General features: G+C 46.3%; 1 protein-coding gene across 1 annotated transcript in view; it reads right to left on the minus strand.

Moving 5' to 3' along the window:
- Positions 1 to 25,732, minus strand: part of EPOR (erythropoietin receptor) — a 163,132-nt gene that overhangs the window by 18,312 nt on the left and 119,088 nt on the right. The window contains exon 6 of the mRNA XM_078684180.1: positions 24,047 to 24,134. Within this exon, the coding sequence (XP_078540306.1) occupies positions 24,047 to 24,134 (88 nt within the window). The remainder of the gene's footprint in view (positions 1 to 24,046; positions 24,135 to 25,732) is intronic.

The following is a 25,732-nucleotide window of genomic DNA, read 5'->3' on the forward strand; positions in this document are numbered from 1 at the left end:
TTTCTGCAGCAGGAAGGGTGGGTACAGTGCACAGCTTCTATAAATCAAACATGCCGCCCTGAGTATACAGTGCTTTGCTAGTGGCTGGGTCTTGTTAGACTCTTACAGACAGACAGGGAGTATTATACTTTTACTATCTATGACGTGTTGTCGATGCCATCAGAAGAACTCCAGATGGGCTTTCTACATAAGTAAGATGGCACATCGGCCAAGCATCCAGTGAGCCTTCTCCTTGTTCTGATACGAGGAAATCGAGCTGGGATGAGTTACTGGCCAGTCTCATTTTCTTGTCATACACGCGCATGAAGGCTCTGGTTCTGGCTGGAGGGGCCACTAGACACTCCCTAGGGAGGTTGGTATTAGACTGTGAGCTCTCTGAATGGCAGGGTCTTGCCTGGGATTGCTTGGATTCTTAGGAGTCCTTCTTGAGGCCATGGGCCATATGTACAAACTAACCTTCCCATACACATTGAATGGCTAAAACTCTGTGATACATCTGACCCAATGTTTTAGGTGGCTGTTGAGGCAACCCTGTGCAGCACTTGTCATTGTTTTGCTGAAAGTGGGGTGTTGGGGTGATAGAACCCTGTGCCATTTACTAAGATATCAATTATTTACCCTGGACTTTGCTGAAGCTAATCTATTAGGAATGTTTGGGGTGAGTGACTGAGAACCATGTGTCTGTGCCGGACCCTAAGTCAAGGAATAGCTTGGCAGAAGTAGGTAACATAGGAACATGCATCATCAGATGGGTGCCATAGCACCAGTCACAATGAAGTATAGAAAAAGTGATGGAGGAATGGTTAAAATTAATTTCACCCACTGGTAATTGGGCCACATCCCGGTGCATCGTTATTTCGCACACCATGCCACCTTAGTCGACCCTGCTCCAATCTGAACAGATCTGCCCTGGCCATTTCCTCCCTAAACTGGAACACTAGTATCCCAAGACCGGTCTTTAATGCTCATCAGTTATGCTATGTTAAATGTTATGTCAAATTTTCCTATAAAATGCAACCCAAAGCATTAGGGGTGAATTGACTTAATTTAAAAAGAAATCTTGGAACAGTAGTTGTTGAAAAGCGAGGTTTTTAAAGCATTTCTGAAGGGTGAGAGGTCGGGAATATATTTGATATGTGTTGGAAGTGAATTCCAGAGTTACGAGGCATTTAATACACTGACGCGTCTTCCCCAGGAAGTAAGTTTGCAGTTTGGAATCACCAGATTTTTAGCACCAGTGGAGCACAGTTGTCTGGATAGGTGGTCCCACTTAAAGCTTTTTTGAAGGTACTCTGGGCCTTTTCCAAGGAGTGCCTTTATGTAATACAGTGCACCGTACGAAGTGCATGTCTAGTGGAATGATATTTAGGGAGGCCCAAACGCATGCGTACTGCAGTGTTCCGAAGGACTAGAGTTTAGGGAATTGTTTTTGAATGTTCAGGTAAAGACCGTTACAATAATCAGGTTTGGACAGGAAAAGACTAGTAACAAATTTTTGCGTAGATCCTCTGTGTGATTGGGTAGAGTTTTCTTCACAATTTTGATGGTGTTGAAAGCAGATGAAATGACAAATTTTACTGGGTCACCATGAGTGAGTTTATTGTCGATTTGGACTCCAAGATTTTTTACTTTTATTTACTGGCACAGGAAGATTGCTCAGTTCTTGCAGTCACCTTCTTGGTGACCAGAAAGAGGTATCTTTGCCAAAAAGGACCACCTCGGTCTTCAAAGAGTTCAACTTAAGGCAGTTTGAACGTATCCATTCATTGATTATCACGCAGTTACTGACTCTCATATTGGTGTTCTCTTTTGTTATAGGCCAAAGATACAACAGTGGGAGAATCCAAATGAATTCATATGGTTGGCCAAAGTTTAACGTAAATATTGAATAAGGTGGGGCTAAGTGTAAAGGTGTTGTGAATCTATCTAGGACCCTAATTAGATATCCCCGATTCATGCCCTTATGTGGTTATAACAAAACATATCCTTATAAAGGCATAAGAATCATGTCCATATTTAGTAATAGCCAATGCAGTCCAAATACGGCAAGGCTACTCCCATAGACTCCTAGAAAGTACAACGCGTTCTTTAAACAAACCAAGCCTCCAGCAGCACGGGAAATCCCCCTGCTTTTGTTTTGATTTGAACAAGAACTCCTGGAGTCCGGAAAGAACTGTTAGTTCTTAGTGACGTCTTATGTCCAACCTTACGTCAAACCCGGCACCTTCCAGGTATAAATATACCAACGTTGCCTTAACCACTTGGCTGCTAAGGGGTGTGCATGTAGGTCCATTGACTTTCCATTGAAATCAATGGGCCCTACATGACGAGTTACCCTTGTCATTAGCACTGAAGGGGTTAAGCAAACACACGGTGGTTTGGAGCAGAGCGGCTATCTACTTGCCCGACGCCCAGCTGATGCGAGTGCCGAAAGAAGCCGACCCTCCCATTGATGCACTGAGAGAGACGCTGTCTTATCTCCAGCCGAGAAATTCCAGATCCAGTGTTTCCAGTCACCCTTGCGGGTTGCTGGGAGATCGAGTCCCGAGAGAGAGATACAAGACCTCCTACATTCTAGAATCAAGGTACGGAGCTGATTAAAACCTTGAGAGAATTCTTGATTCAGATTCTTGGCAGAAACCAACTTAACTTAAACTGCAACTTACTTACTCCTTCCCACGTATTAGGCTTAGGTCAGGTACACCGGGGTAGGCGTATCTTAGAAGCACCAGTTGAGTACGGTAGTCAATGTTTTTATGTATGTATATATTTTATCCATTTTAAAGTATCATATGGCTCAGAAACCATATCAATGCTTTTACAGTATTATTTCATAATACTCCTTTTACTGTACGCACTTTACTTTATGGTAATTATTGCATTTGTGGCAACTCGCTTCTCTTGCATGAGAAAGAAGACTGCTCAATAAATAACAACCTTTTATTGAAAACACCCGTCTCTCTATTTCTCTGCACTCCTGGTGAAATTAAGCATGCACGATTGACTGAGTGAAATAGTTGTCTATTGTTTTCACACGACTCTAGAGATATACTCTTTATTCTGAGGGAGCAAAGTTGTCATGTTTATGCGGTTGTCAGAAACGAATCCCTTCTTATCTAATCCGGAAAGTTAACTCCTTCCTGAACATTCGAGAAAGTTTCTAGTGACCTCTGAGCTAGCTGGCAAACCTAATTAAGTCTAACCTAGTCAGTAGAGACCTAGATGACCTCAGTCCTACGTCCAAACTGCTGTTTATGTTATTCCAATGTGCAGAGCCTATTGGGAATATAGGAACTACACTACAGAGGCTTGCAGGATCCCGTAAGGCAGAGCAAAAGTGTTGGAGGCAAACAAACCCAAGGTTACCCTTCATGTTCTCTCTCACTGAAGAAGTAACTAAGTCGGCTAATGCTTTCCCTTTAATGCCAATTTCTGCACGATGGTTAATCGACACCGTGTGATTGACTGTATCAAAAGCTGCTGAGAAATCAAGCAGAATAAGAGCTGCTTTCCCACCACTCTGTAATGTGGCTCTGATTTGTTCCATAGCTGTGAGCAGATCAGTTTCTGTGCTATGTTCCGCCTCTGAACCCATATTGTGTTGGATCGAAGAGTTGGTTATCCTGTAGATAGGTAGATAATTGTTGATTTATTGGTTTTTCAAGTATTTTAGATGGGAGCGGTATCTTTGAAATGGGTTGGTAATTGTTAAGATTTTGAGGGTTTAGATTAGATTTTTTTCAACAGCGGAAGGATGCTGGCCATTTTCCATTGATTTGGGGAACGTTTTGTTATAGAACATGCAGCTGGTTAGTTGATCAGCAATAATGTCCGTGGCAATTTGACCAATGAGGGATGACAGTGGTTGAGTGAGGAACCTGATTTAGTACAGTTGATGAGTTGTTATACTTGCTCCACGTTTAAGGTAGAGAATTGATTTAAACTTGTAGATTCAGCGGGAGAAGGGTCAGAACTTTCATTTACTGTTGCTGGATTTGGTGGCCGGCAAATTTATTAAAAATCACTTCCCCTTAATTAACAAAGCCATTGGCTAGTGTGTTACACAAAGCCTGACTGGTTTAGGTAACAGTGGCGTTAGGAAGGGTGACAAGTGTATTGACTGTCCGAAACAGTTCTTTGGTTGAGTTTTTTGCTAATGTGAATTGTTGCGAGAAGTAGTGTTTTTTTCTTCTATAGCCTTTTTTGTGTTCTGCGAGATATTGTCTGTATTTTTCCTTTTCTTGGGCGCTGTAGTTTGCCCCTCATTTACGATCTTGTCTCCTACATTTTAATTTGAGTGTTTTCAGTCTGCTCGAGAACTAAGGTGCAGATAGATTCTATATGGAATGTTTTGGTTACTTTATTGGTGCCAGTGTGGAAATAGTAGTAAGTCAGTTCGAGCAACTAATGGGCAAGTCATCTGGATCACCAATTGCTGGTGGTTGGGCTTCAATAAGGCGTCGATTTAATTAGTGGGGCTGAATCGGTGCAATGCTTGCTGTTTTGATGTCTAGAGGGAGGCTGATTTTGTGAATTATTTTCAGTGATTTTTATTTCAAATAGTATGGAGCTGTGATCAGACCATGATAATGGATGAGAACTAAGAAAAATGAGGGCGGAATACTTAGTATAAAATACCATTGACCGTGTGACCTGCTAGGTGGGTGGGGTCATTTACCTTGTCAGTCAAGTATAGCTTGGTTCTAGTGGCACAGTGTGCACAGAACCCATGTCTGGGCATACCCGCCCCACTTATGGAAACACACTGAAGTTGCACAGTTGGAAGCATGATAATGGTTTACATCAGGACAATGTGAGAGTGGGGGGGTCAGATCAAATGATTCTAACGAGTTACTTTGTAATGTCGCCCCCAATCACTGCATGTTTCTGTACACCTGATGCAGATGTTTTTACACCTTTTGTGCATGTCCATGTTGTTTTGTAATGTGTAATAGGTGCAGCTGGTTTGCTGCTGTTACAATTTTTATGTACACCAGTTGTAAGTCGCATATGCTATTTCTTTACAAGTTGTGAAGTGAAGTTAACACTGACGTTTTTAGACCCTTTTTAAAACATCAAGCACACACAGAAAGTATTGTTTTGCTCTTACATGCCTATGTCCACCTGGCAAGTAATGTTGCTGTCACACTTTGTACATGCGGTGACTGTTGGTCTAGAGTAGTCCTGTTTCTGTACTGCTTGTACCAGGATTACTTCTTATTTTGTTGTACTGCTTCCGGCCAATTGGTATATAGGGGGCACAGCTGCTGACACATTTTTCTGTACACTCGAATTGGGTAATACTGCTGCTTCCACATTGTTTATGTACGTTTGGTACGGTTAGCCCTTCTTCTGCCTCACTTTGTTTCTTCTGCCCACTTGGCAAGGGTTGCACTGTTGCTGTTTTATTGCATCTGTGCACGTTGTTGTGGGTTGTAAGACCTCTGGTAAATTATTTTGTGCCACATTGTTTTTGTGCACTTGGTGTGGGTAGTGCTGCTGCCACATTTTCATGTGCATTTGGTTTAGTTATCACTGTTTGCACAAACTGTTTTCACCGACTCCATTTGTTTGTACATTTAGCGTGGGTTGCATTGCTGCAACATTGTTTCTGTCTGCTTGGTACTGGTAGTGTTGCTGCCACATTTTTTTGTGTGATACGTAGAACAGGTTGCACAACTGTAACATTGGTTCTGTCTGCTTGGTACTGGTAGTACTGCTGCTAGATTGTTTTATAATGCTTAGCTAGGGTTGAACTGCAATAATATTGTTTCTGTCTGTTTGGTACTGGTAGTACTGCTGGCAGATTGTTTAATGATACTTAGCATAGGTTGCACTACTGTCACGTTGCTTCTGTGTGCTTGGTACAGGTAACACTGCCTCAACCACTTTTTAGGTCTCACGCCTGCGTTGCACTGCTCCTGCAGCGCGAGTCCTTTAGTAGGTGAAAAACAGGGTTTGGAAGCTGCCCTAGGAATTGCACACGCTTGTGCCGCTATTGGCCTTTGCGTGCGTTTGTTTATAAAAGACTGCACGCAATTGGCCAAAGGCGGGCGCATTGCTCCGCCCATGGCCTGTTGGTGTCTATTACGTGCTTGACACCAATAGGCCATGTGCAATTATAGTGCCCAGACACAGGCGCCATAAATGAAACCACATGGCTCACCGTGGCGCGCGCGTGTGCACCACTCTCGAGCTTCTGTTTTTTCTTTGGATCCATTTCACTGTGAAGCAACCCGCAGGAGCCGGCTCCCGAGGCAGCCTTCAGTAAGGCGCAGAAATGGACTGAGGTGAGTGTCGGGCTGAGCGAGCCTGCCCTGGCAGCTCCAGCGCGGTCACGTTCGGTGTCCCCTTTGCATGGCGGAGTGAGTCTGATTTTTTCTTGTCTGCAGAAAAAAAACCAAATTCGCTTTGCAGGATACACAAAAAGACAGATTTCAGCTGAAAACTTTGTCCAACCCGATTTACAACCCCACGCTCCCTGAAAGTCAATGCCCAAAGAGAAGGAAGTGGAAATTCAGTGTGCTTGCAGTAGTTTTTGCCTTCTGTAGTTCCTTAGACAGTCAAACCAAGTGGGCTTCTTTTCTAGCATATACGTCTTCATAGGATAAATAGTATCAGAGGGACAATTCGTTATTAACAGTTACACCCCCCCCCATTCCCCCCCTGGAGATTTAGAAACTTCATGTCGGTATGAGAGTCCTGTGCAGGGCATGGAAAGGCGGTGCCGCTCTGCCATGTTCTTTTTCTGGACCATCTCGTGCTCCTCATTAAGTAAACTTAACAATCATGCAAGTCCACTGGTGGTGCTCCGTCTTATACTTTACTGGGCTCAGCCCATTCTGAATGACCTGACAACTACTTCTTCATCTAGGCAATGTGACAGGAACTGTTAATCTTGAGTGCAGGCCTGTTTACTCTCACGCTAGAAATTCAATCTGCGTAATTCATTTAGCATGGCCCATATAGGTCATGTGCATTTCTATTACACTTGCTACAGCTGCGCGTTCCAGATTCTGGGCGCTCTTTACAAATGCACCTTGGGTGTTGAATTCCCATTTTCAGCATCTTCAGTTCCTCTGTTGCCTTTCATCCAAAACATTATTTGAAAAGGGTTCAATGCCCTCAGTATTTGTTTTGCAAAGCAATTGCCTACAACTGGAGCAACTTCGTAGCGCAGAATCGCCTGTCTAAAATTCATGCCAAACTCGTACCTGGGCGATGCCAAGTCCATGAAATCGGGGAACTCGTCTCAAATTTTCTGATCTTCAGGTAGGAGTTAAGTGGCGCTCCAAGAAGCTCTTTCCCTTCTTTCGATGAGGAGTGGATTTGGTGGTGGTTTAATAATGGGAGAGGTGCCTGATAAAAGAGGCGGTGTTTGTTATTTTTTTTCTGTCTTGTAAACTGCCGCAGTTGGTTTATCTCTACTATCTGGGCACCTGGTGTTCTAAAGCAGAGATCCTCCTACTCAAACTGTCCCGTCTCCTTGGGAATTGCAGCTGAATCTAGCTTGAAGAGCAGGTTGACCTTGTTAGACCACAGGTTTCATTTTGATTAGGAGCTAGTCAACAACAATTTAAGGCATTTTGACCATAACCTTCCTGTGACGTCAATACAGAGCAGAGTATTTTAACCTTAATTCGCTGTGCTACTAGTAGCCGGTGCAGTTCTTTAAGTGCTGGGACATGTGTTCAGATTTATTCAGGTAGAGACATAACCAGGTGATTGCTTGATTCTGAAGTCTATTGTGGCGTAGTATCTTTTTTGGCACATAAACATCTAGAAGTCTACAGTAAGTAAATGGAACCAAAACACATGAAATCAGGTGTGACAGGTTAAGTACTGGGTAAATCTTTGCTTATCATGTTGAAGTGGTGTGATGATTAAAAGAAAGTTTTGCATCAAACCATACTCCAAGTTGTTTCCTTCTTACACTGGAATCGAAGTGGCTCAAAGTTCCTCCAGCCACTCACATGGAAGAATGCCACCTGTAGGCTCTTCAATTCGGAGGTTTTCCGGTGTTGGACCATTTTGCAGGCGTGGCTCTCAATCTATCGATAGATTTGCTTCAGGCAGGGAAGTAATGTTATGTTGTGGTTGTCTTTGGTTGCCCAGAGAGATGTGGAGTTTGATGTATTCTCATTACATTTGGAATTTAATGGGATAGTTAGATATTTCCTGGGCCACAGACCACGGGTGCATGTTTAACAGGAAAGGGGATCACATAGATCCTTGGAAAACTCCAGCTTATATCTGCTCCCCCACCAACTCATCACATTTAGTCAGCCTGGCAGTTGCCTCCTTACATTGGCGTCGGCTGTGCCCACCCTTGGTGTCAATTAGTATATGTGTATACATGGAACATTGCGGTTGCCCACGGACATGGCCCTTGGCACCTACTCTGGGCCCACATCCCTCCCCCTTGGGTTGTCCCCCTGAGTATGCGTCCTCAGTTTGCTGAAGTGCTTGGAGCAGTCCCTCCCACTGAGCAGCTATGGGCTCCTTCCTCAATCCCAGTGTCTCTTCCCGTTGGATGGCACTTCCCTCCTCTCTGGCCCATGCGGAGAGCGAGTGTCTTTATGCTCGTGTATGTGGTGGTTCCTGCGCCTTCCACTTCTTGGTGAGAAGTCGCTTGGTGACCACTAGCTCCAGGTCAAGGAACCGGGATGTTACTTTTGTGGCCGGGTTTCTACGGAAGTGGTGCAGCAGGTAAACAGTCCAGTCAAAAGGTATGTCGCGACCTGTGCATGCGTGCATTAGCTCGCTGATTGTGTGCCAATATGTATGCAGTCTGTGGCAACTCCACAGCATGTGGACCAGTCCAGCTCCGGGTTAGGCACATATAGGGCACACTGCATCCGTGCGGTGGAAATACCTATTGATTATCTCGGGTGTGAGGTATGCCCTGTGTACAATGAACTATTGTATTAGTCGGAATCTCATGTTTCTGGGTAAACACACTGTGTTCTTCAATACCCTTTCCCCCACTCCCTGTCCTCTAGTTGTCTCCCCAGGTCTAGTTCCCATTTGCGGCGAAGGGGGTCTAGAGTAATGTATACTGAGTGACGTTGAAAACCATTGGACCAGGTGTCTGCCTCGCCCCATGACGTGGAGGTATTTTATGGTAAGGTGCTGTCTTGGTTCTGTGGACATGTCCCCCCATTTAGCGGTCAGGGCCGCAATCAGTGAGCAGTGCATTAGGAATTCCCCGGTGGTAGTCCCTCATCTTGAACCAAGGATTCATACGGGATAATTGTGCCATCTCGGTATAGATCTCCCTTGGTCTGTATGTCAGCGTCTCGCCAGCTCGTGAGTGCAAGAGATGTGAGCGCCCCGGTCCCGCTAGGGGAGCCTTCCAACGGTATTGCCGGTGCATAGGGGACCAAAGCTCTGGTGAGATATAGGCTCCTGTGATAGCATTTGTACGCCACCGCCAAAAGAAGTGGTGTCGGTGTTGCAGTTTTGGTGGCTGGGTGGAAGAGTTTAAGTATCTGTTCCAGTGAGCGTGGGGGCAGTGTAGAAGCTGTGTCCTCCGACCCTTATCCTCATGCCAGCGGGCTATCCACTGCAGTTGTGCAGCTAAATAGTATTGCTCAAAACAAGGCGCAGCCAGCCCCCCTTGATCTGTAAGGAGGTAGAGTTTCGTGAGTGCCATCCTGTGTCGGCTGCTCCCCCAGAGGAAGTCACTGAGTAGTTTAGAGAGTGTGACAAAGAAGGCCGCAGCGGCATATAACAAGTAATACAGTAGCCTGGGGAGAATCACCATCTTAGATAGTGCTACCCTGCCAGTGACCGTTAGCGGCAGCGGGTTCCAGAAGTGCTTTACGTCTTGATGGCGGTGAAGACCCTTCCCTGGTTGCTGTCAAAGAGGTCTGTCGGCTGGTGGTATATCTGGATTCCCAGGTATCGGAAGGTGTCCCCTCTCCACTGTACCTTTGTACCATTAAGGGTGTATCCCGGATCCTGCCTCCCCTCCCCGAAAGCATAAATATAGAACTTGCTGGCATTCACCCGAAGTCCCGAGATGGTGGCGAAGTCTTGCAGAGTTTGAGCCAACTGAGAAGGAATGTCGTCTATGTCTCTCACGTATACCAGCAGGTTGCCCGCATATAACGACACTTGGTGCACTGCGTCTCCTAGAGGTATTCCGTCTTCCAATTTTGCACGCAATGCCACCGCTAGGGGCTCGATCTGCAACGCGAACAGGAGTGTCGATAGCAGGCACCCCTGTCTGGTATCCCTGCATATTGGTATGACGTCAGATGTGTATGGACCCAGCCTTTCCCGAACTGTGGGATTCTTGTATGAGAGGCCCACCATTTGCAGAAATTCCAGTCCCAGATCATATTGCTGCACCAATGCTAACAAGTAACTCCACTCCAAGCAATCAAATGCTTTTTCCAGGTCCAACACTTGGCATCCCGCCCTGTACCACTCCTGTACACTGTCCGACGCCACCCTGAAAAACCGCCGCAAGTTCAATGACGTGCTCCGTTTGGGCACAAATCCATTTTGGTCACTGTGAACCAATTCAGAAACCACTGACGCCAAACGTTCCGCTAGTACTTTGGCAAGTATCTTATAATCTATGTTGAGGAGTGCCAGTGGCCTATAAAACCCCAAGGCTGTGGGGTCCCGGTCTGGTTTGAGCAGAGACACTAGGGACGCCTCACTCATCGAGGGGGGCAGCGTGCCTTCTTCCAGTGCCGTTGTGTAAAACATGTGTAAGTGTTGCACCAAAGACTCCCGGTAAGCCTTGTAGAATTCGGTAGGCAGGCCGTCCGGAGCCAGCATTTTCCCAGATGCCATGGATGAAATCGCCTCCCCGATCTCCTCCAAGGTGAGGGGGCAATTAAGTGTCTCCTGATGTGTTCCTGAGGCTATGGGTAGCTGGACCTGCTCTTGAAATATCTCCAGCTCTTGGCCTGAGCAGCAGACTTTTGATTGGTACAATTGTGTATAGTGATCTACAATGACCGTGTGAATCTCACGTTGTGGGTATACTAGGTCTCCGTCTGGTGTGCGTATAGCTGCAATCGGGGCATGGTTGCTCTCTTGTTTTAGTAGCCAGGCAAGCAGGCGTGTGTGCGAGCTGTGTGAGCTGTGTAGGTATGGCACCGCAAGCGCTCCAGGAGTCTTGCATGCTGTGTCCGAAGAGTTTCCAGGCGGTTCGGGTGTCAGCCTCCTCCCTCCCCCTCGCGCTCATATTGTAGTAGTTGGGATTCAAGGTGGCTGATTGATTTTGCTAGCTGCTTCCGTATGTTCAATGTGGCCCCTAAACAGTGACCCCTGAGTGTTGTTTTGAGGGCGTCCCATTCCACCAGCGCATTACTCGCTATACCTTCATTGAGGTCAAAATATGTAAGGATAGCTGTCTCTAATGAGGAGCGGATTTCTGAGTCTTCCAGTGCAGATGGTTGGAGACGCCATGTGGGTGTAGGGGGCAGACTATTTATTTTATTTATTTTAAGCATTTATTAAGCGCACTGTCACCATGGCAGGCATCCTGGCGCTGACTGAATCTGAAGGGGCAGGGAGGTCAGAAACAACGGGGAAGAGAGATTAATGGACAGTTGTCGAGGGAAAGAGCCAGGTTTTAATCCTTTTCCTGAAAGGCAGGAATTCAGAAATGTGTCTAATTTCTGCTGGAAGCGTGTTCCAAAGCTTGGCAGCTGCCACGTCGAAGGATCTGCCTCCGGATCTGATTTTTTTAAATCTGGGAACCACTGCCAGCTTGGCTTCAGAAGAGCGAAGCTGTCTAGCTGGGGTATACCATGCAAATTTAGATTGAAGGGAGGCAGGACCAATTGCATGTAACGCCCTAAACACTATGCATAGGGCTTTGAATTGTACCCTCTGCCTCACTGGTAGCCAGTGGAGTTTTCTCAATGAGGAGGCTCCATTTGCTCTTCTAGGAAGCCCCAATGCCAATTTTGCAGCTGCTGATTGAACTCTTTGGAGTCTATCTAGCAGGAACCCAGGAGATTCCAGCAGCAGGGCGTTACAATAGTCTAGTCGACTAAGGATGGTGCAACGTACCACTTGGGCACGTGCATGAATGGGGAGGAGAGGCAGTACCTTCCTTAAGGAGCGGAGGATGGCAAAGCAACAAGCAGTGGTCTTTTGGATGTGCGTCTCCATACTAAGTCTCTGATTCAGCACAACCCCAAGGTTGCGAATTGTAGCTACTGGACGAACTGTGGTCCCAGATTCAGGGGGCCAGAAGTTGTCTGGAAAAGGCCGAGGAATCTTAGTACCAGAGCTAAAAAGTACCTCTGTTTTTCCTGCGTTAAACTGGAGGGAGTTGTTTTTTAGCCAGCGAGAGGTGTCACGCAAACAGTTGTGAAAAGTCTCAATGGAGGTGGAGTCTTCTCCCTCCAGGGAGAGGATCAACTGCGTGTCGTCGGCGTAGTTGATAATTTTGATATTATAGCTTTTAATTAGCGTGATCAGCGGTCTTAGGTACAGATTAAAATGAATTGGACTAATTGCAGAGCCCTGGGGGACCCCATGTGAGACCAGAGTAAACGCCGACTGAAAAGGGGGAATGGACACCGCTTGCTGTCTATCCTGCAGAAACGAATGGAACCACTGTACTGCCGAACCTCTTATTCCCACCTCAAACAGCCGCTTCAACAGAATGTCGTGGTTCACAGTGTCAAAGGCGGCAGACATGTCAAGCAGGATAAGAAACGCTGCCTGCCTTCTGTCTGCACGCCTCTGAAGCTCGTCCATAGCGGTGATTAAGGCGGTCTCGGTTCCGTGGGTGGGCCGGAAACCAAATTGATCCACGTCAAGAAGATGATGATGTTCCAAATGGGTAGAGAGGCTGTTACTAACCCAGCTTTCGACAATTTTGGCTGGGAAGGGCAGCAGAGATATGGGACGGTAGTTCTTAGAGCAGTCAGGGTCAAGAGAGGGCTTTTTTAACAGAGGGGATACTAATGCCCGCTTCCACTGAGCAGGAACAGTTCCGGTTTTAAGTGATTGATTACAAATTAAGTGAAGGGTAGGAAAGAGTTCTGACTCAAATTCCTTCCATATTTTATGTGGAGCGGGGTCTAAAGGAGATCCAGAGGAAATCGTTCTGGCTAGTTTACAGAAGGCCTCATACGTGATAGATGGAAACTCAAGTAGAAGGTCATTTAAGGCCAAGGGTGGCACTACTGGCTGGTTCGCTGGGGGTCTCGGGCTAAGATCGGGGGGAGGGATAGGGTCAGGTGAGAAATCTAGGTCCTTAATGATAAGTTCAATTTTATCTTTGAAGAAAGCAGCAAGATTCTCACAAAGGTCTTGAGACGGGACAATGGTGTTTTTGACACATTCCGGGTTGGTGACACTATTCAATATATTACAGATGTTTCTGGAGCTGTTGGGGGAGTTGCAGATCATGGAGGAGTAGTGATCGGCTTTTGATTTTTTAATCAAGTTCTTATATTCCCGAACTTTATTTTTCCAGAGTTCTTTAGCAGTTTCAGTGTAATTTCGTCTCCACATTCTCTCTGCCTGTTTACAGCTCTGCTTCAGATCTTTTAAGCTGTCATTGAACCAGGGCGCGGAATTGGTGCCCTTACAGTTGCGAGTTTTTAGAGGGACATGGACATCCAGGATAGTAGTAATCCTTGAACAGAGAGAGGAGTAATTGTCATCTACCTGTTTTTCATCGTCAAAGAATTGGTCTAGTTGGAACACTTCCCCTAAAGAATGTAGATGAGTAAGGGCTTTCCAATCTCTGCACTTGATTTTGTTGGTCAATCCAAGAGCTTTAGAGTAATCACCTTTTAGGTCTAAAAAGAACTTAATGAGTGAGTGGTCTGTCCAGTCCATGGGTAGAGTTTCTCCCATTGCTACTAACTGGGGACCTGCAAACAATAGGTCTAAAAGGTGTCCGCCCCTGTGAGTTGCTCCCGTTACCAGCTTGGAAAGTCCAAGGCTTTCGCAAGAGTTGAGTAGGTTGCGGAGGCCGGAGTCGAGGACGCCGTTCTGCCAAAGATTGAAATCACCCAGAATGAACAGTTTGTGATGCGAAAGTGCAATGTTGGTTAAGGTGGCCCAGAGTGCCTGTTGATGCTGAAGGCGGAACGCACCCGGTGGACGATAACAGACTATCCCGGTAACAGTGTTCCCGGACTGAGTCTGAATTGATAGTCCTAGGAGTTCCATACCTTCGATCGGGTCTAGAGCAAAAGTCTTGATATTGCAGGCTGCATTAAAAATCACACCAACCCCCCCTCCTTTACCATTAGCCCTAGGGGTGTGTAGGAAATTAAACCCAGCAGGACAGGTAAAGCCCGGATCAACCAGGCAGTATGGACGAGTCCAAGTTTCCGTCATAAAGAGGACGTCTAGTTCGTGAGAATCAATAAGTAGTTGGATCTCGATACTGTGCCTGGGCAGGGACCTAACGTTCAAAAGCCCACATTTCAACAGATTGTTTGCCAGGAAATCAGTTTGTGGCAAAGCCGTATGTAACAGAGTAAAGGTTCCTTTGTCAGCATATAACTTACCCATTTGTAGGAGCATCTCTCTAGAGTATGGGGGGCCAGAGGGGAGCATGCTAGGGTCTGTTGGAACGAGACATGCAGCATAGCTGGCACCAGGCGCTACCTTGGCGCGGACGGGCGCAGACGGGCTTGCCCTAGGCGCGCAAACGGCGCTCCCGCTGCGCTCGTCCGCTGCGCGTCCGAAAACGACACATGATTTATGGTGAGGGGGCAGGGATGGAAAGGGGCGTGGCCTCGAAAAAGGGGCGTGCCACGGCAAGCGCCGGAGATGGCGCCAAGAGTGTCCCGGTTCAACTACCGCGGCAGCGCTCGATCCGCTGCGCGGCGTATTCTGGGCGAATTTAAGTTTCCAACCAAGTGCTTGAAGGGAGCAGGGTTGAGTAATAAAAATACAAGGTAATGTGACACTCAAATATCTAAAGTATACACAAGATACGTGCTCCCGGCTTTCCGCCTCAGGAAAGCCTCAGCTTCCCAACTGAGCTGAAACCACAGGGGATTATGATCGGAGTGTGTCCGCCCTAGGTATTCCGATTTCTCAACTAATGGTAGCAAAGATTGGGACCCCATCACCCTATCCAATCGTACATGTGGGTCATGCGTTGCCAAATAATAGGAGTAAATATGTTCAGTGGGGTGGAGGACATGCCACATATCTAGCAATGCCCAGTGCGAAAGCCAGTCTGTGAGCGTCTCGGCATTTGACACAGCTGATGTTTTACGGAGAGGAGGGAAGGATCTGTCTATGTGCACGTCAAGCACTGAATTGAAATCCCCAACCAGGGGAACCCAGCATAAGGGGTCAGCACCAGTGACAACTGCGCTAGGAATGATGCCTTGTCTACATTTGGAGCATATATCAAGGCCAGCAATATGGACTGACCATTAAGTGTCCTATATAATAGAGTGTATCTGCCTTCAGGGTCTATTACCACGTCTGTACAAACGAACGGGATGCCTGCTCTCACCCAGATAGGCGTACCCCTCGCATGGGCCAAATACACAGTACCATACACCTGCCCTCTCCAGCGCCTGCGCAGTCTGTCTAGTTCTGGCTGCGTCATGTGTGTTTCCTGCAATATTGAAATTCCTACTGAGTGTCTCTGGACATAAGCGAATATGGAATAGAGTTGTGTGAGAGTGTGCATGCCGCGTATGTTCCATGTGAGTATGTTAACTCGTGCCATTGCTAGAGTGTTTAATCATCTGGGAGCCAGGGGTGGGGTATGTCATGGTGGAACATGGTCAAGTGTGGGTGCACCGGTCTGTTGCAACAATAACATTGGGTGAACTGTGACCAATGTAACGTCTGGGGTGAACTTTGTATGATTGTCCGTCCAAACTTCGGTGACCATGCGGAGGTATAAACTAGGTCAGTGTGTTGCCTGATGGGGTGCGTGTACAGGTAATATACTGCTGTGGCTGTCCCCTCATTACCCCTACGTGTGTGGTGTGTCGCCGACAATTTCCGCCTGTTTAGTCTGCGGGGCCAGTAAGATTCAGAGTTAAGAGTTAAGTGTCGTCACGCGTATGCTAACTTCCTGTGAGAAGACTCATGAGGTATCTAGCCATAAATCTGGTGGTTCCTAGGTAACGTCTAATGGGCATGTATGGTCGTTAATACTGCTGACCTGCCCTTGCCACCCTGCACAGCATTAACAGAACTACATTAACAAACAGTATACTACTTGCGTGGGTGGTCTGCTACAGAGTTCAGCGCAATAGCGGTCTCATCCTAGGATACCATTAGCAGTTTGCGGAGTGACCACTGGTAGGCGAAGGTCATCAGATATTTCAGTTGATGGTGACTACAAGCCGCTTGCCACTACCATGGACTGCATGTAGGATTCCAGGCGTTCTTTAGTGCGCGGGGTTCCAAGTGTTGTGACCGCTTCCAGAACATTCTGACGCTCCATTCTTATTTTCTTCGGGCTTGGGGCTACTGTACTTGGTGCCTCCCCTCGTGGTGCCCTTTGTCGTCCGCGTCATCTATTCCTCTTGCGTGTTGAGATGTCTTCATCTGAATCTGTCGGTCTTGTTCCCGTCCACAGCCCCGACTCTTCTGGCCAGTCCCAATGTCTCCGCAGGAGAGTCAAAAAAGCGGGTCTTACTCTTCACAACCACTCTCAGCCTTGCAGGAAATAACAGCAAGTATGGTAACTTTAGTTCCCGGAGCTGGCGTTTCACTGCCATATAGTTGTTTCCGCGGCGTTGCACAAGAGCGGTGTAGTCAGGGAAGAGCATAACGCGGCTGCCGCTTACTGTGAGGTAGTCCAGTTTCCGTGTCTCTCGCTGCACCACATCTCTATCTCTGTAGTTGAGGAGTTTAAAAAGGAATGGGCGTGGTCTGGCTTCCAGCTGAGGCCTCTGTGCTGGCACCCAATGGGCTCTTTCTACTGCAAACTGCTTCAACAGTGTTCCTTGGGACCTAAGGTCTCGCAGCCAGTTCTCAATATATTGTTCGGGGTTCCCAACCTCCTCTCCTTCTGGCAAGCCCACAACCCGAATATTGTTGCGTCAGGAAAGTCCTTCCGCATCTTCTGCTCTATCCTCCAGAGTATTTATACGATCCATCATATCTTACAGCGCGGCAGCATGACTGTGAGTGATCGGCTGGAGTTCCTTGAGCGTTTGACTTTGGGTGGTAACTTTTTCGGCCACTTTTGCGGTGATCTGCATGTAGGAGCGTGAAGTCTGAGGTAACCTTATCAAGCCAGGTTTCCAGTGATGCCCTGGTATGATCTAGTGCCGCTCCTATTTTCTCCACTGCCGCGAAGACAGAATCCATTTTTGCCACCAGTGCTGTGGACTTCGGCTCCGTCTCTCAAACGGGAAGGATCCAGGTTGCCTGCACACAGCGGCCCTTGCGGCATCTTGCCGCACATACGGCCCATCACAAGTTGTTGCGCCGTGGGCATTCGCGGTCAGCGCCTGGTAGGGCTAGTACGTAGGGTGTATGGCTGCGTCGGGAGCTCAGGATAGAAGTCAAACTGCCTCCTAGGCTTGGGTTACTTGAACGACGTAGTCAGGTTGAGGCACTAATTACGGTCACATCATGTGTGGTTGTCTGGGTTCAAAGGCAGACGCCGTGGCCTGTGGGTCCCACCAGTAGTTTCTATTCTATCAGTTTCGCTGTAGTTTTGGACATCAGGGCATCCAACGGGTGACAGCCGGCAGCGACCCTCAGCACCAGGTCCCTAATTGTGGTGGCACTCCTGCAAAATGTGTCAGCTGTAGAATGTTCCCTTCCCCACTATTGTCTTGTTCCAGTGGAGGTACCTCTAGCTCTTCGCCTGCGCCTGTCTTCTCCCAGCCAATTCGTTGCATGGTGAAAGACCATTGTCTTCCGGGAGTTGCGGCGTACGTGTCAGGCTTAGAAAGTCTACGTGTGTGGCAGTATCTTGCCTGGTCACGATTTAGGGGTCAGAATTTGTGGCGCAAGCTGTGCATCCGTGACGGTGTATCCTAATGTATGGTAGCTCACCCCGAGGATGGGGTTGTGTCTCAACGGCTCTTCGTCTGCTGATTAGCAATGGCAGGGCCCGTCCAAGCGCTCAGCAGTCCATTACAGTTGTTGCCTTGTGATAAATAACTTTTTCTAAAAAAACTTACACCGGTCTCGACCTCCACATTGTCAATACGTCAACACAATTGTATTAACTTTGTTATATCCTCACAACGTGTGCCCAGGACTGTGCTGACCCTTTCCTAATGGGTTGCAGCGTCCCCACATATGAGCTCCCCGCAATGCTCTGCACTCACCTCGCTGCTGTCTGTGCGAGGTCTGCGCCACCTAGGCCTCAGAGTCTTTACCACCCTGATTGCAGATTTATTTTCTACTCGCACCCACTGTTAGAGCAGTCCCCATGGCACAATTGCGCCAGGAATCACAGGCTCCGTCGCGGAGGCACCTGCTCAACAGCTCGTGGCCGCCATGTCATATTCCTAGTTGGAGGCCTCCGCACCCATAAGCCGCTTCCATGCACAGCGGGCGTCCCGAATCCATCCAGGCTTGCGCCGTCCATCTTCACTTTAGGCCACCATCTGCGCGCAGTCTTCAGCTCCCACAGCGGATCGCCCTCTCGCTCCCCCGGTGCAACTTACTCTGCCGCGCCTCACTCACCGGGAGCTTCAAGCACCGGTGTCGGCCGCACGAACTGCAGGGGCTACAGGCATTGCGCAACGGCTTCGACTCACTTCGCAGGAGCAGCGTTACTTCTCCCAGTAGCTACCCGCCGTACTCACTGGGGAGAGAACCACAGGACACGGCCTGACAGGTTTCCAGCGATGCATAGGACCTTCCCCGCCTCGGTCGGTGCCCAGTAGGTAGCACCGCCGACCAGCATCACATATATTGGGCTATGACCGATGCGGCCTCTGCATTCACTTCTTCGGGGCTTGGGCTATTTCCCCGCTGTAGTGACTCTCCATTTCAGCCTCAGCCGCTTTCTCGGCACAGGCGGCCGCCTTCCGTCCTCGAGCTCCTCCATGCGGCCTCACAGCTCGCAGGCCCTGCCTCTTCCCATGGTGACCCTCGCTGCCGTGAAGGTCGGACCAGCTCGTGGAAGGTCTCCCTGGCTGCCTCAGTTCATAGGCTGTCTGGTACCATCTATCTCTAGCGTGGATGGCACACTGCAAGGATGATTTTGCCGGATTAGAGGGGAGATCGACTGGCGTGCTAGGAGTTCGCGTCCGCCATGTTAGCTGGCTAGCCAGACCCCCATGTCACTTGCTATCATCAAAGCTTGTTTGTATCCACCAGTATCTTTGCATTGGTAATGTCTTTATGGCAGAATGTCACTGCAGCTGCAAACAGTAGTCTCCTGCACCTAAGGTTTTGCCTATTGAAATAATCAAAGGCATACACCCTCCATGGCATTGAGCTGGCCAACCACTTACACTGCTGAGATGCCCCTGTCCTCACCTCACAAGAGGTTCTCTGTGATTATCAGCTGTTTAACTTTAATGTTTGGAAAACAGATCAGATAATAAATGCAATGCAGTAGAATTAGTTGTCTGTAACATATTCGAATAGGGAACAGGCAATGGTTTACATGGCCCTATATTTTCATCTGCGTATCAAAGTTGGTACACGTTCATGCTATTCTTCCACAAGACGATAGTACACTATAGTTGCCCCAGTCATTGCAAACCGTTCTGCAGTACTGAGACACTGAAATCCTAATTCATTCAAGTTAGTCAAATTAGACTACTTTTTTTTAGCATTTGATTACAGACAGCTCCAGCAGTCTGTTGTGAGCACTAATGAAATCAAAACATGGTCAATACATGGTCTCATCATATCACACATAGTTACACTGTGCCATTGACTTTGCATTATGTCATTAACGACGTGACTAAATAATGGAAGGCAGGATTTACAAAAAATAGTTGAATATTAATGCGGTAGTTTACAATTTGCAACTCACTCTAATTGAAAGCAATCCCAGGGATGATGACTTACTAGGTTAAGCAGACCACCATGTCTGGATCTGCATCTCCAGAAAGAAAACTTATTTTTAATGCAGTCCATTTCTTTTTTTTTTAAAGTAAAGAAAAAATGAAATCTTATTTAAGAATTAGCAGAGGTCTCCTGGACCACTGTCCACTCTCTAGCAAACCATTTTTATGATTCACAAAAGGGAAGGAGCCCTAAAGGGACACCTTCCCTTTTGTGAATGCACTACTACACCAACTTGGAAATCAGTACTTTTTCAATGCTTTGCTACTGGATTAAAGTCTCAAAACATTGATGAAACTCATATGGACTCTGTATTTAGAAGGGGTAACTACAACATGCCCCCATCAAATATCAAACATTTACCAACTGCTCAACTGGGATTATTATATTCAAAAACGCATTGTAACAGTCGTAAACGCAGAATCAGAGTGTTTCCAACAATTGCAATTCTTATTACATCTGACCTGTAGTTCCTATATTAATTTTCTTCTTCACAATTCCACATGCATGGAATAATGATGTCACCCTGGGACTTCTGTGTGTATTACAGACATACATTCTTTTCATGCTCATGTGACATCAAAATAATACAATCCGTTTGTGTTGGTTTTACCATTGCATGCTAACAATTAATTACATTTTCCTCTTTTACCTTCCTTTTTCCTATTGAAAAATGCTTCTATCATTCTGGCAAGACCTGAAAGTGTGTTCACAGATCTAAAAATGTAAAGGTCAGTAGCCAGTTTCTTGTAAATACCACAAGATGCAATGTAGTGGGAGAGAATGTGTATACGAGGCAAACCAGAATTTATGATAAATGACTTCCTTTTTAGCTCGCAGCATAGGTTTGCTAACAACATCTTGGGGCAATTTGGAGAACCTCCCTGGGAATGCATTCCACCGATTGCTTAACTTTGGCTTTGTGGTTTGTAATTTGCTTGCTTTCTATTTGCTGGCTTTATTTTAGTTTTAGGCTGTCTAGCTTGCGTTTGTCCCTTCCTTTGAACCCTATTTACTGTATTGTTCCACCAGTACTGAATTCCTGTAAACACGCCTTTACATTTTTGTTCTTCTCTTTTCACATTTGCTGTGCAATCAAAGACAGAGGTCAAATGTCAGGATCTGTCTTTCAGGAAGCTGGGGTTTACGTTTCTTTCTCTGACTTCAAAGTGAGAGGATTTATGTGACATCCTTCTGTATACCCCTGTGAGACAGAAAGGCTGTAGAATGTTATTTTTTTCTTGATGGCTACTCTGGGTGTGCTGGACGATGTTATTTTGTTTTCTAGCATAAAACAAAATGTAAATGTCTGTATAGGAACTGTGCAGATATTTCAGGATATGGAAAGCACAAATTAAGCAACTTTTGGGGTAATTCCAAAGTGCGATGGAAACAAATATTTGAATACGACCCAAACAAATTAATACACTAGGTGATGCCAATTCAACAAATTAATTTTGGTCAGCTGTATACTTTTTTTAGTAACACTGTGTCTGTGCAAATGTAACGGTCATTTCAATTGAAGATGTGTTTTTCTGTAATGGCAGTGTGCTACAACACCATGCATATTTCACTCTACCCCACTTCACTGTGCTCTTTACCAATCCACAGCACTGCACACTACTCTGTACCACTCCACACTAGGCCACTCCACTCCACTCTACGTCATTGCACTCTACTCTGTACCACTCCCCTCTACACCACTTCACTCAACGCCTCTCTTCTCTACACCAGTCTAAGCTAATGCACTCTACCCCACACTATTCTAGTGTGCACCGCTACACTCTACGCAACTGCACTCTACACCAATCCATTCTAAGCCACTCTAATCTACTCTGCACAACTGCACTCTACGGCACTGCACTCTACATTACTCTACTCAATGCCACTGCACTGTACTTCACTTCACTCTACTCTGAAACAATCTACTCTATGCCACTCTATTACACATTGCGCCATTCCACTCCACTCTAAGCCACTGCTCTCTACTCTGCGCCACTCCACTCTACCCCACTCCACGCCACTGTACTTTATGCTACTGTACTCCACGCCACAGCACTCCACGCCAATGCACTCTACACCACTTTACGCAAAATCAATACACTCTACACTACTGCACTCTACGCTAATCTGCTCTGCACTACTGCACTGTACATCACTATGCTCTATGCTGCAACACTCTACTGTACGCCAATCTACACCATTGTTCTCGACATCACTTTACTCTGCACCATTCTACGCCATTGCACTCTATATCATTGCACTCTATAACACTCTACTATGCAACACTGCACCCTCTGACACTAAATTCTACACCACTCTACTCTCTGCTACTGTTCTACTCTGCACCACTATACTCTACTGGGCTCCATGCCAATGCACTCTACACCAAAGGTTCTATGTCACCATATTCTATGCCACTACGCTCTATGCCAATCCACTCTACGCCAATCCACTCTACGCCAATCCACTCTACACCACTCTAATCTACTGTGCACCACTGCACTCTATCACACTACTGTCCACGTCACTTCACTCTATGCCTCGCTACTCTTCACCACACTACTCTATGACAGTGCACTCAGCCGCGCTCTACTATACCCCACTGCACACTACGCCACTGCACCAATATACTCTGTATCACTGTACTCTATGCCACTGCACTCTACGTCACTGCACTCTGACACTCTGCAAGACTGCACTGTAAGTCACTGAACTCAAGGCCACTCTACTAAATGCCACTACACTCTTATGTCACTACACCATTCAACTCTACTCCACTCTACTGCACTCTGGGCCAATGCAATCTATGCCACTACACTCTACACCACTCTACTCTACATCACTCCACTCTACACCACTTTAATCTATTCTGCACCACTGCACTCCACGCTACTGCACTTTTCTACACAACTCTACTCTATACCACTACACTCTACCTTATACCACTCCACTCTACCGTGCACTACTCCACTCTATGCCACTTCACTCTACTCTGAATCAATATACTCCAATCTACTCTGCACCACTGTACTTTACACCACTTCACTATAGTACACTCTACAATACTCTACTCTATGGCACTCCACTCTAATATACTCCACTCTATGACGCTCTACTCTATTACATTCTACTCCACTCTGCTTCACTCTCTGGCACTTAACTCTACAACATTCTACTCCACTCTATGCAACTCTACAACACTACACCACTGTACGATGCTCTACGCAGCTCCCTCTATACCACTGTACTCTACTCTATTCTACGACACACTACTCCATTCCATCTATGTCACTCCACTCTGGCACTCTATGCCACTCCACTATGCACTACTCGGCTCTACAACACCCTATTCCACCCTATGCTACTTCACTACTTCACTCTATGCCACTCCACTCTACACCAGTCTCTACTCTTCTGTACGTCACTCTACTCCACTCTACGCAACACCCTCTAAGCCACTCCACTCTGCTCTACACCACTCCACGACACTCCATGCCACTCCTGTCTACAACACTCTACTCCACTCTGACACTCTACTCTATGCCACTCAACTCCACTCTATGCCAGTCACCTCCACCCAACTGAACACTCTTCATCTCTATGAAACTCTACTCTCTTTATGATACTCCATCACACTCTACACCATTTCAGTCTATTAAGCTTCACTTCACTCCACTCAACTCAACGCCACTCTATGATTCTTCACGCCACTCCATAACATTCCATTCTATTCCAGTTTATGATCCTTCACTCCACTCTCCTTTACCCCACTCATTTTAGCCATACTGAACAGCATCCCCGCTAGTGAACAACATGGCAAAAACATATTGGCAAAGCCAATAGATGTTGCAAAGGCGAGACCTATTGGCTTTGCCAATGCTTGTTTAAATAATTTGTGCAGGTGGCTTTCCAGAATACACTAATCAATACCTCAGTACTTTGGACCGTTCGGCTTCAGGTTTTTGTGACCTACGAGCACAAGAGTTAGTGTCTGAAGAGTACAGACTAGGCCCCAACAATTATCATAAAATCAGCAGACTGTGCTCCTGCTGGAATCCTAAGTGGCACTGCAACTTACCTGTGATAGCTGAGGAACAGGATGGCAGCTATGAGCACCAAACTCAGGGCCACGGTTGATGCCACCACCAGCGTCATGGGGTCCAAGTCTGCAAGGCAAAACATGGAAGTTCACAGACCGTACAGCTCGGAGGCAGTGACAGAAGGACTAAAAACAGCAGAAAGCAAACAAACATGAGTCAAGAGGTGACACAGGAGGTCTGACAAGCCAGTGAGCAAAAACCTTAAACATGTGGATCCAGGAATGGGCTTAGCTGGTTTGAAAAGCCATTTAGGCGTCAGAAATCCTGAGCAGGGAAGGAAGACCAATAGACTATTGCGTGTGAATAGGGTGAATGGTGCATAAAAGGTGTTGAAGTGGAAAGATAATTAAGGGAAGAAAGAGGAAATGGGAGTTGAATAAATGAAAGGGAGATGAATGATGGTAATGTGGTGGACAAGCAACACACACTTTCTTACTGGGAAGTTTTAAAATAATTAGATGAATACAATATTTTCATAGTCACAGCCTAATCTGTGCATAGCGCCCCGTTAAGACTAATAGACTCCTATGGTCAAAACTTGTATCCATATGCAGATGATATACAAATGATACTAAAACTGAAGGGAGAACCCCAGCAGTTTTCAAATTGAATGGAAGAAGTAGCAGACTGGATGAGGAATAATGATCCTATCCTACATGGGGATAAATTAGAAGTATTTGTCTTTGGTAATTCATCCTTATGGTCACAAATGAGGTGGTCACCTAAATTAGGGACTTCTCTAATTCAAGTTAACAGGTCAGACATGTAGGAATCAGATTTGATTATGAACTAGCCTTTAAACCTTAAATAATAAAGCTTGCCTCTACAAGTATGCGCCTGTTGAGCATCATCTGAAAGGTTCTCCCCTCTCTGCCTACCTTTTTGAGGATTGTGGTGGTTCAAGCCATAATGCTATATCGATTAGACCATTGATACTCTATTAGTTGGTCTCCTTAAGTACCTTACAGGCAATGTACCAATAGTCCAAAATGTGTGGCAAGCATGGTTCTTGGAATAAACTGCTGAGCATCAGTTTCCTACCACCTTCGCCAGCTACCAGTGTCAAAAGGGAGCCTTTTAAGTTGCTATGCCACAAAGCGCTGTTTGACAGAAGAACGGACAATCGTATGACCGCCGTTTCTGTCCACCATATACCAGCCAGAGCACCGACATTAGCCTCCCAAAACATATTCTATTCCAAGATTTAAAAAAACATGAGGATTGGAGAAAGACCAATAGCAGTAATCACTGCTAAGGACTGGAAAGCCATGCCTATCTCAATAAGGACTCAAAAAAATCTTGTCTTCCTCAAACAACTGAAGGCATAGTTATACAGTCTAAAATTGTGGAGACGTCTTTGCTTGCCTCTCTGTCTGTAGCTCAAAGGCTTATTCAGTGATAGGGTGTTCTTGAAGCGCTGGTTTATTCATTATTCCATTTTTTTATTGAGGAAAGTTACATAAATTGGTAGAGGCACATAGAACCACCACAGATAAGTGAGCCTACCTATCATTCTTAAAAATTGGATCTTATTTTATTATCTTACACATTACAATATATCCACTTATGTGTGAGGTCCTCCAAACAATAGTTGTCATTTTTATTTTAAACAGCATCTGGTAATGAAAACATGCCAGTGGGAGGCTACATTTTCATATTAAAAA

Source organism: Lissotriton helveticus, chromosome 1_1 (assembly GCF_964261635.1).
Source record: "Lissotriton helveticus chromosome 1_1, aLisHel1.1, whole genome shotgun sequence".
In the NCBI taxonomy this organism is placed as follows: domain Eukaryota; kingdom Metazoa; phylum Chordata; class Amphibia; order Caudata; family Salamandridae; genus Lissotriton; species Lissotriton helveticus.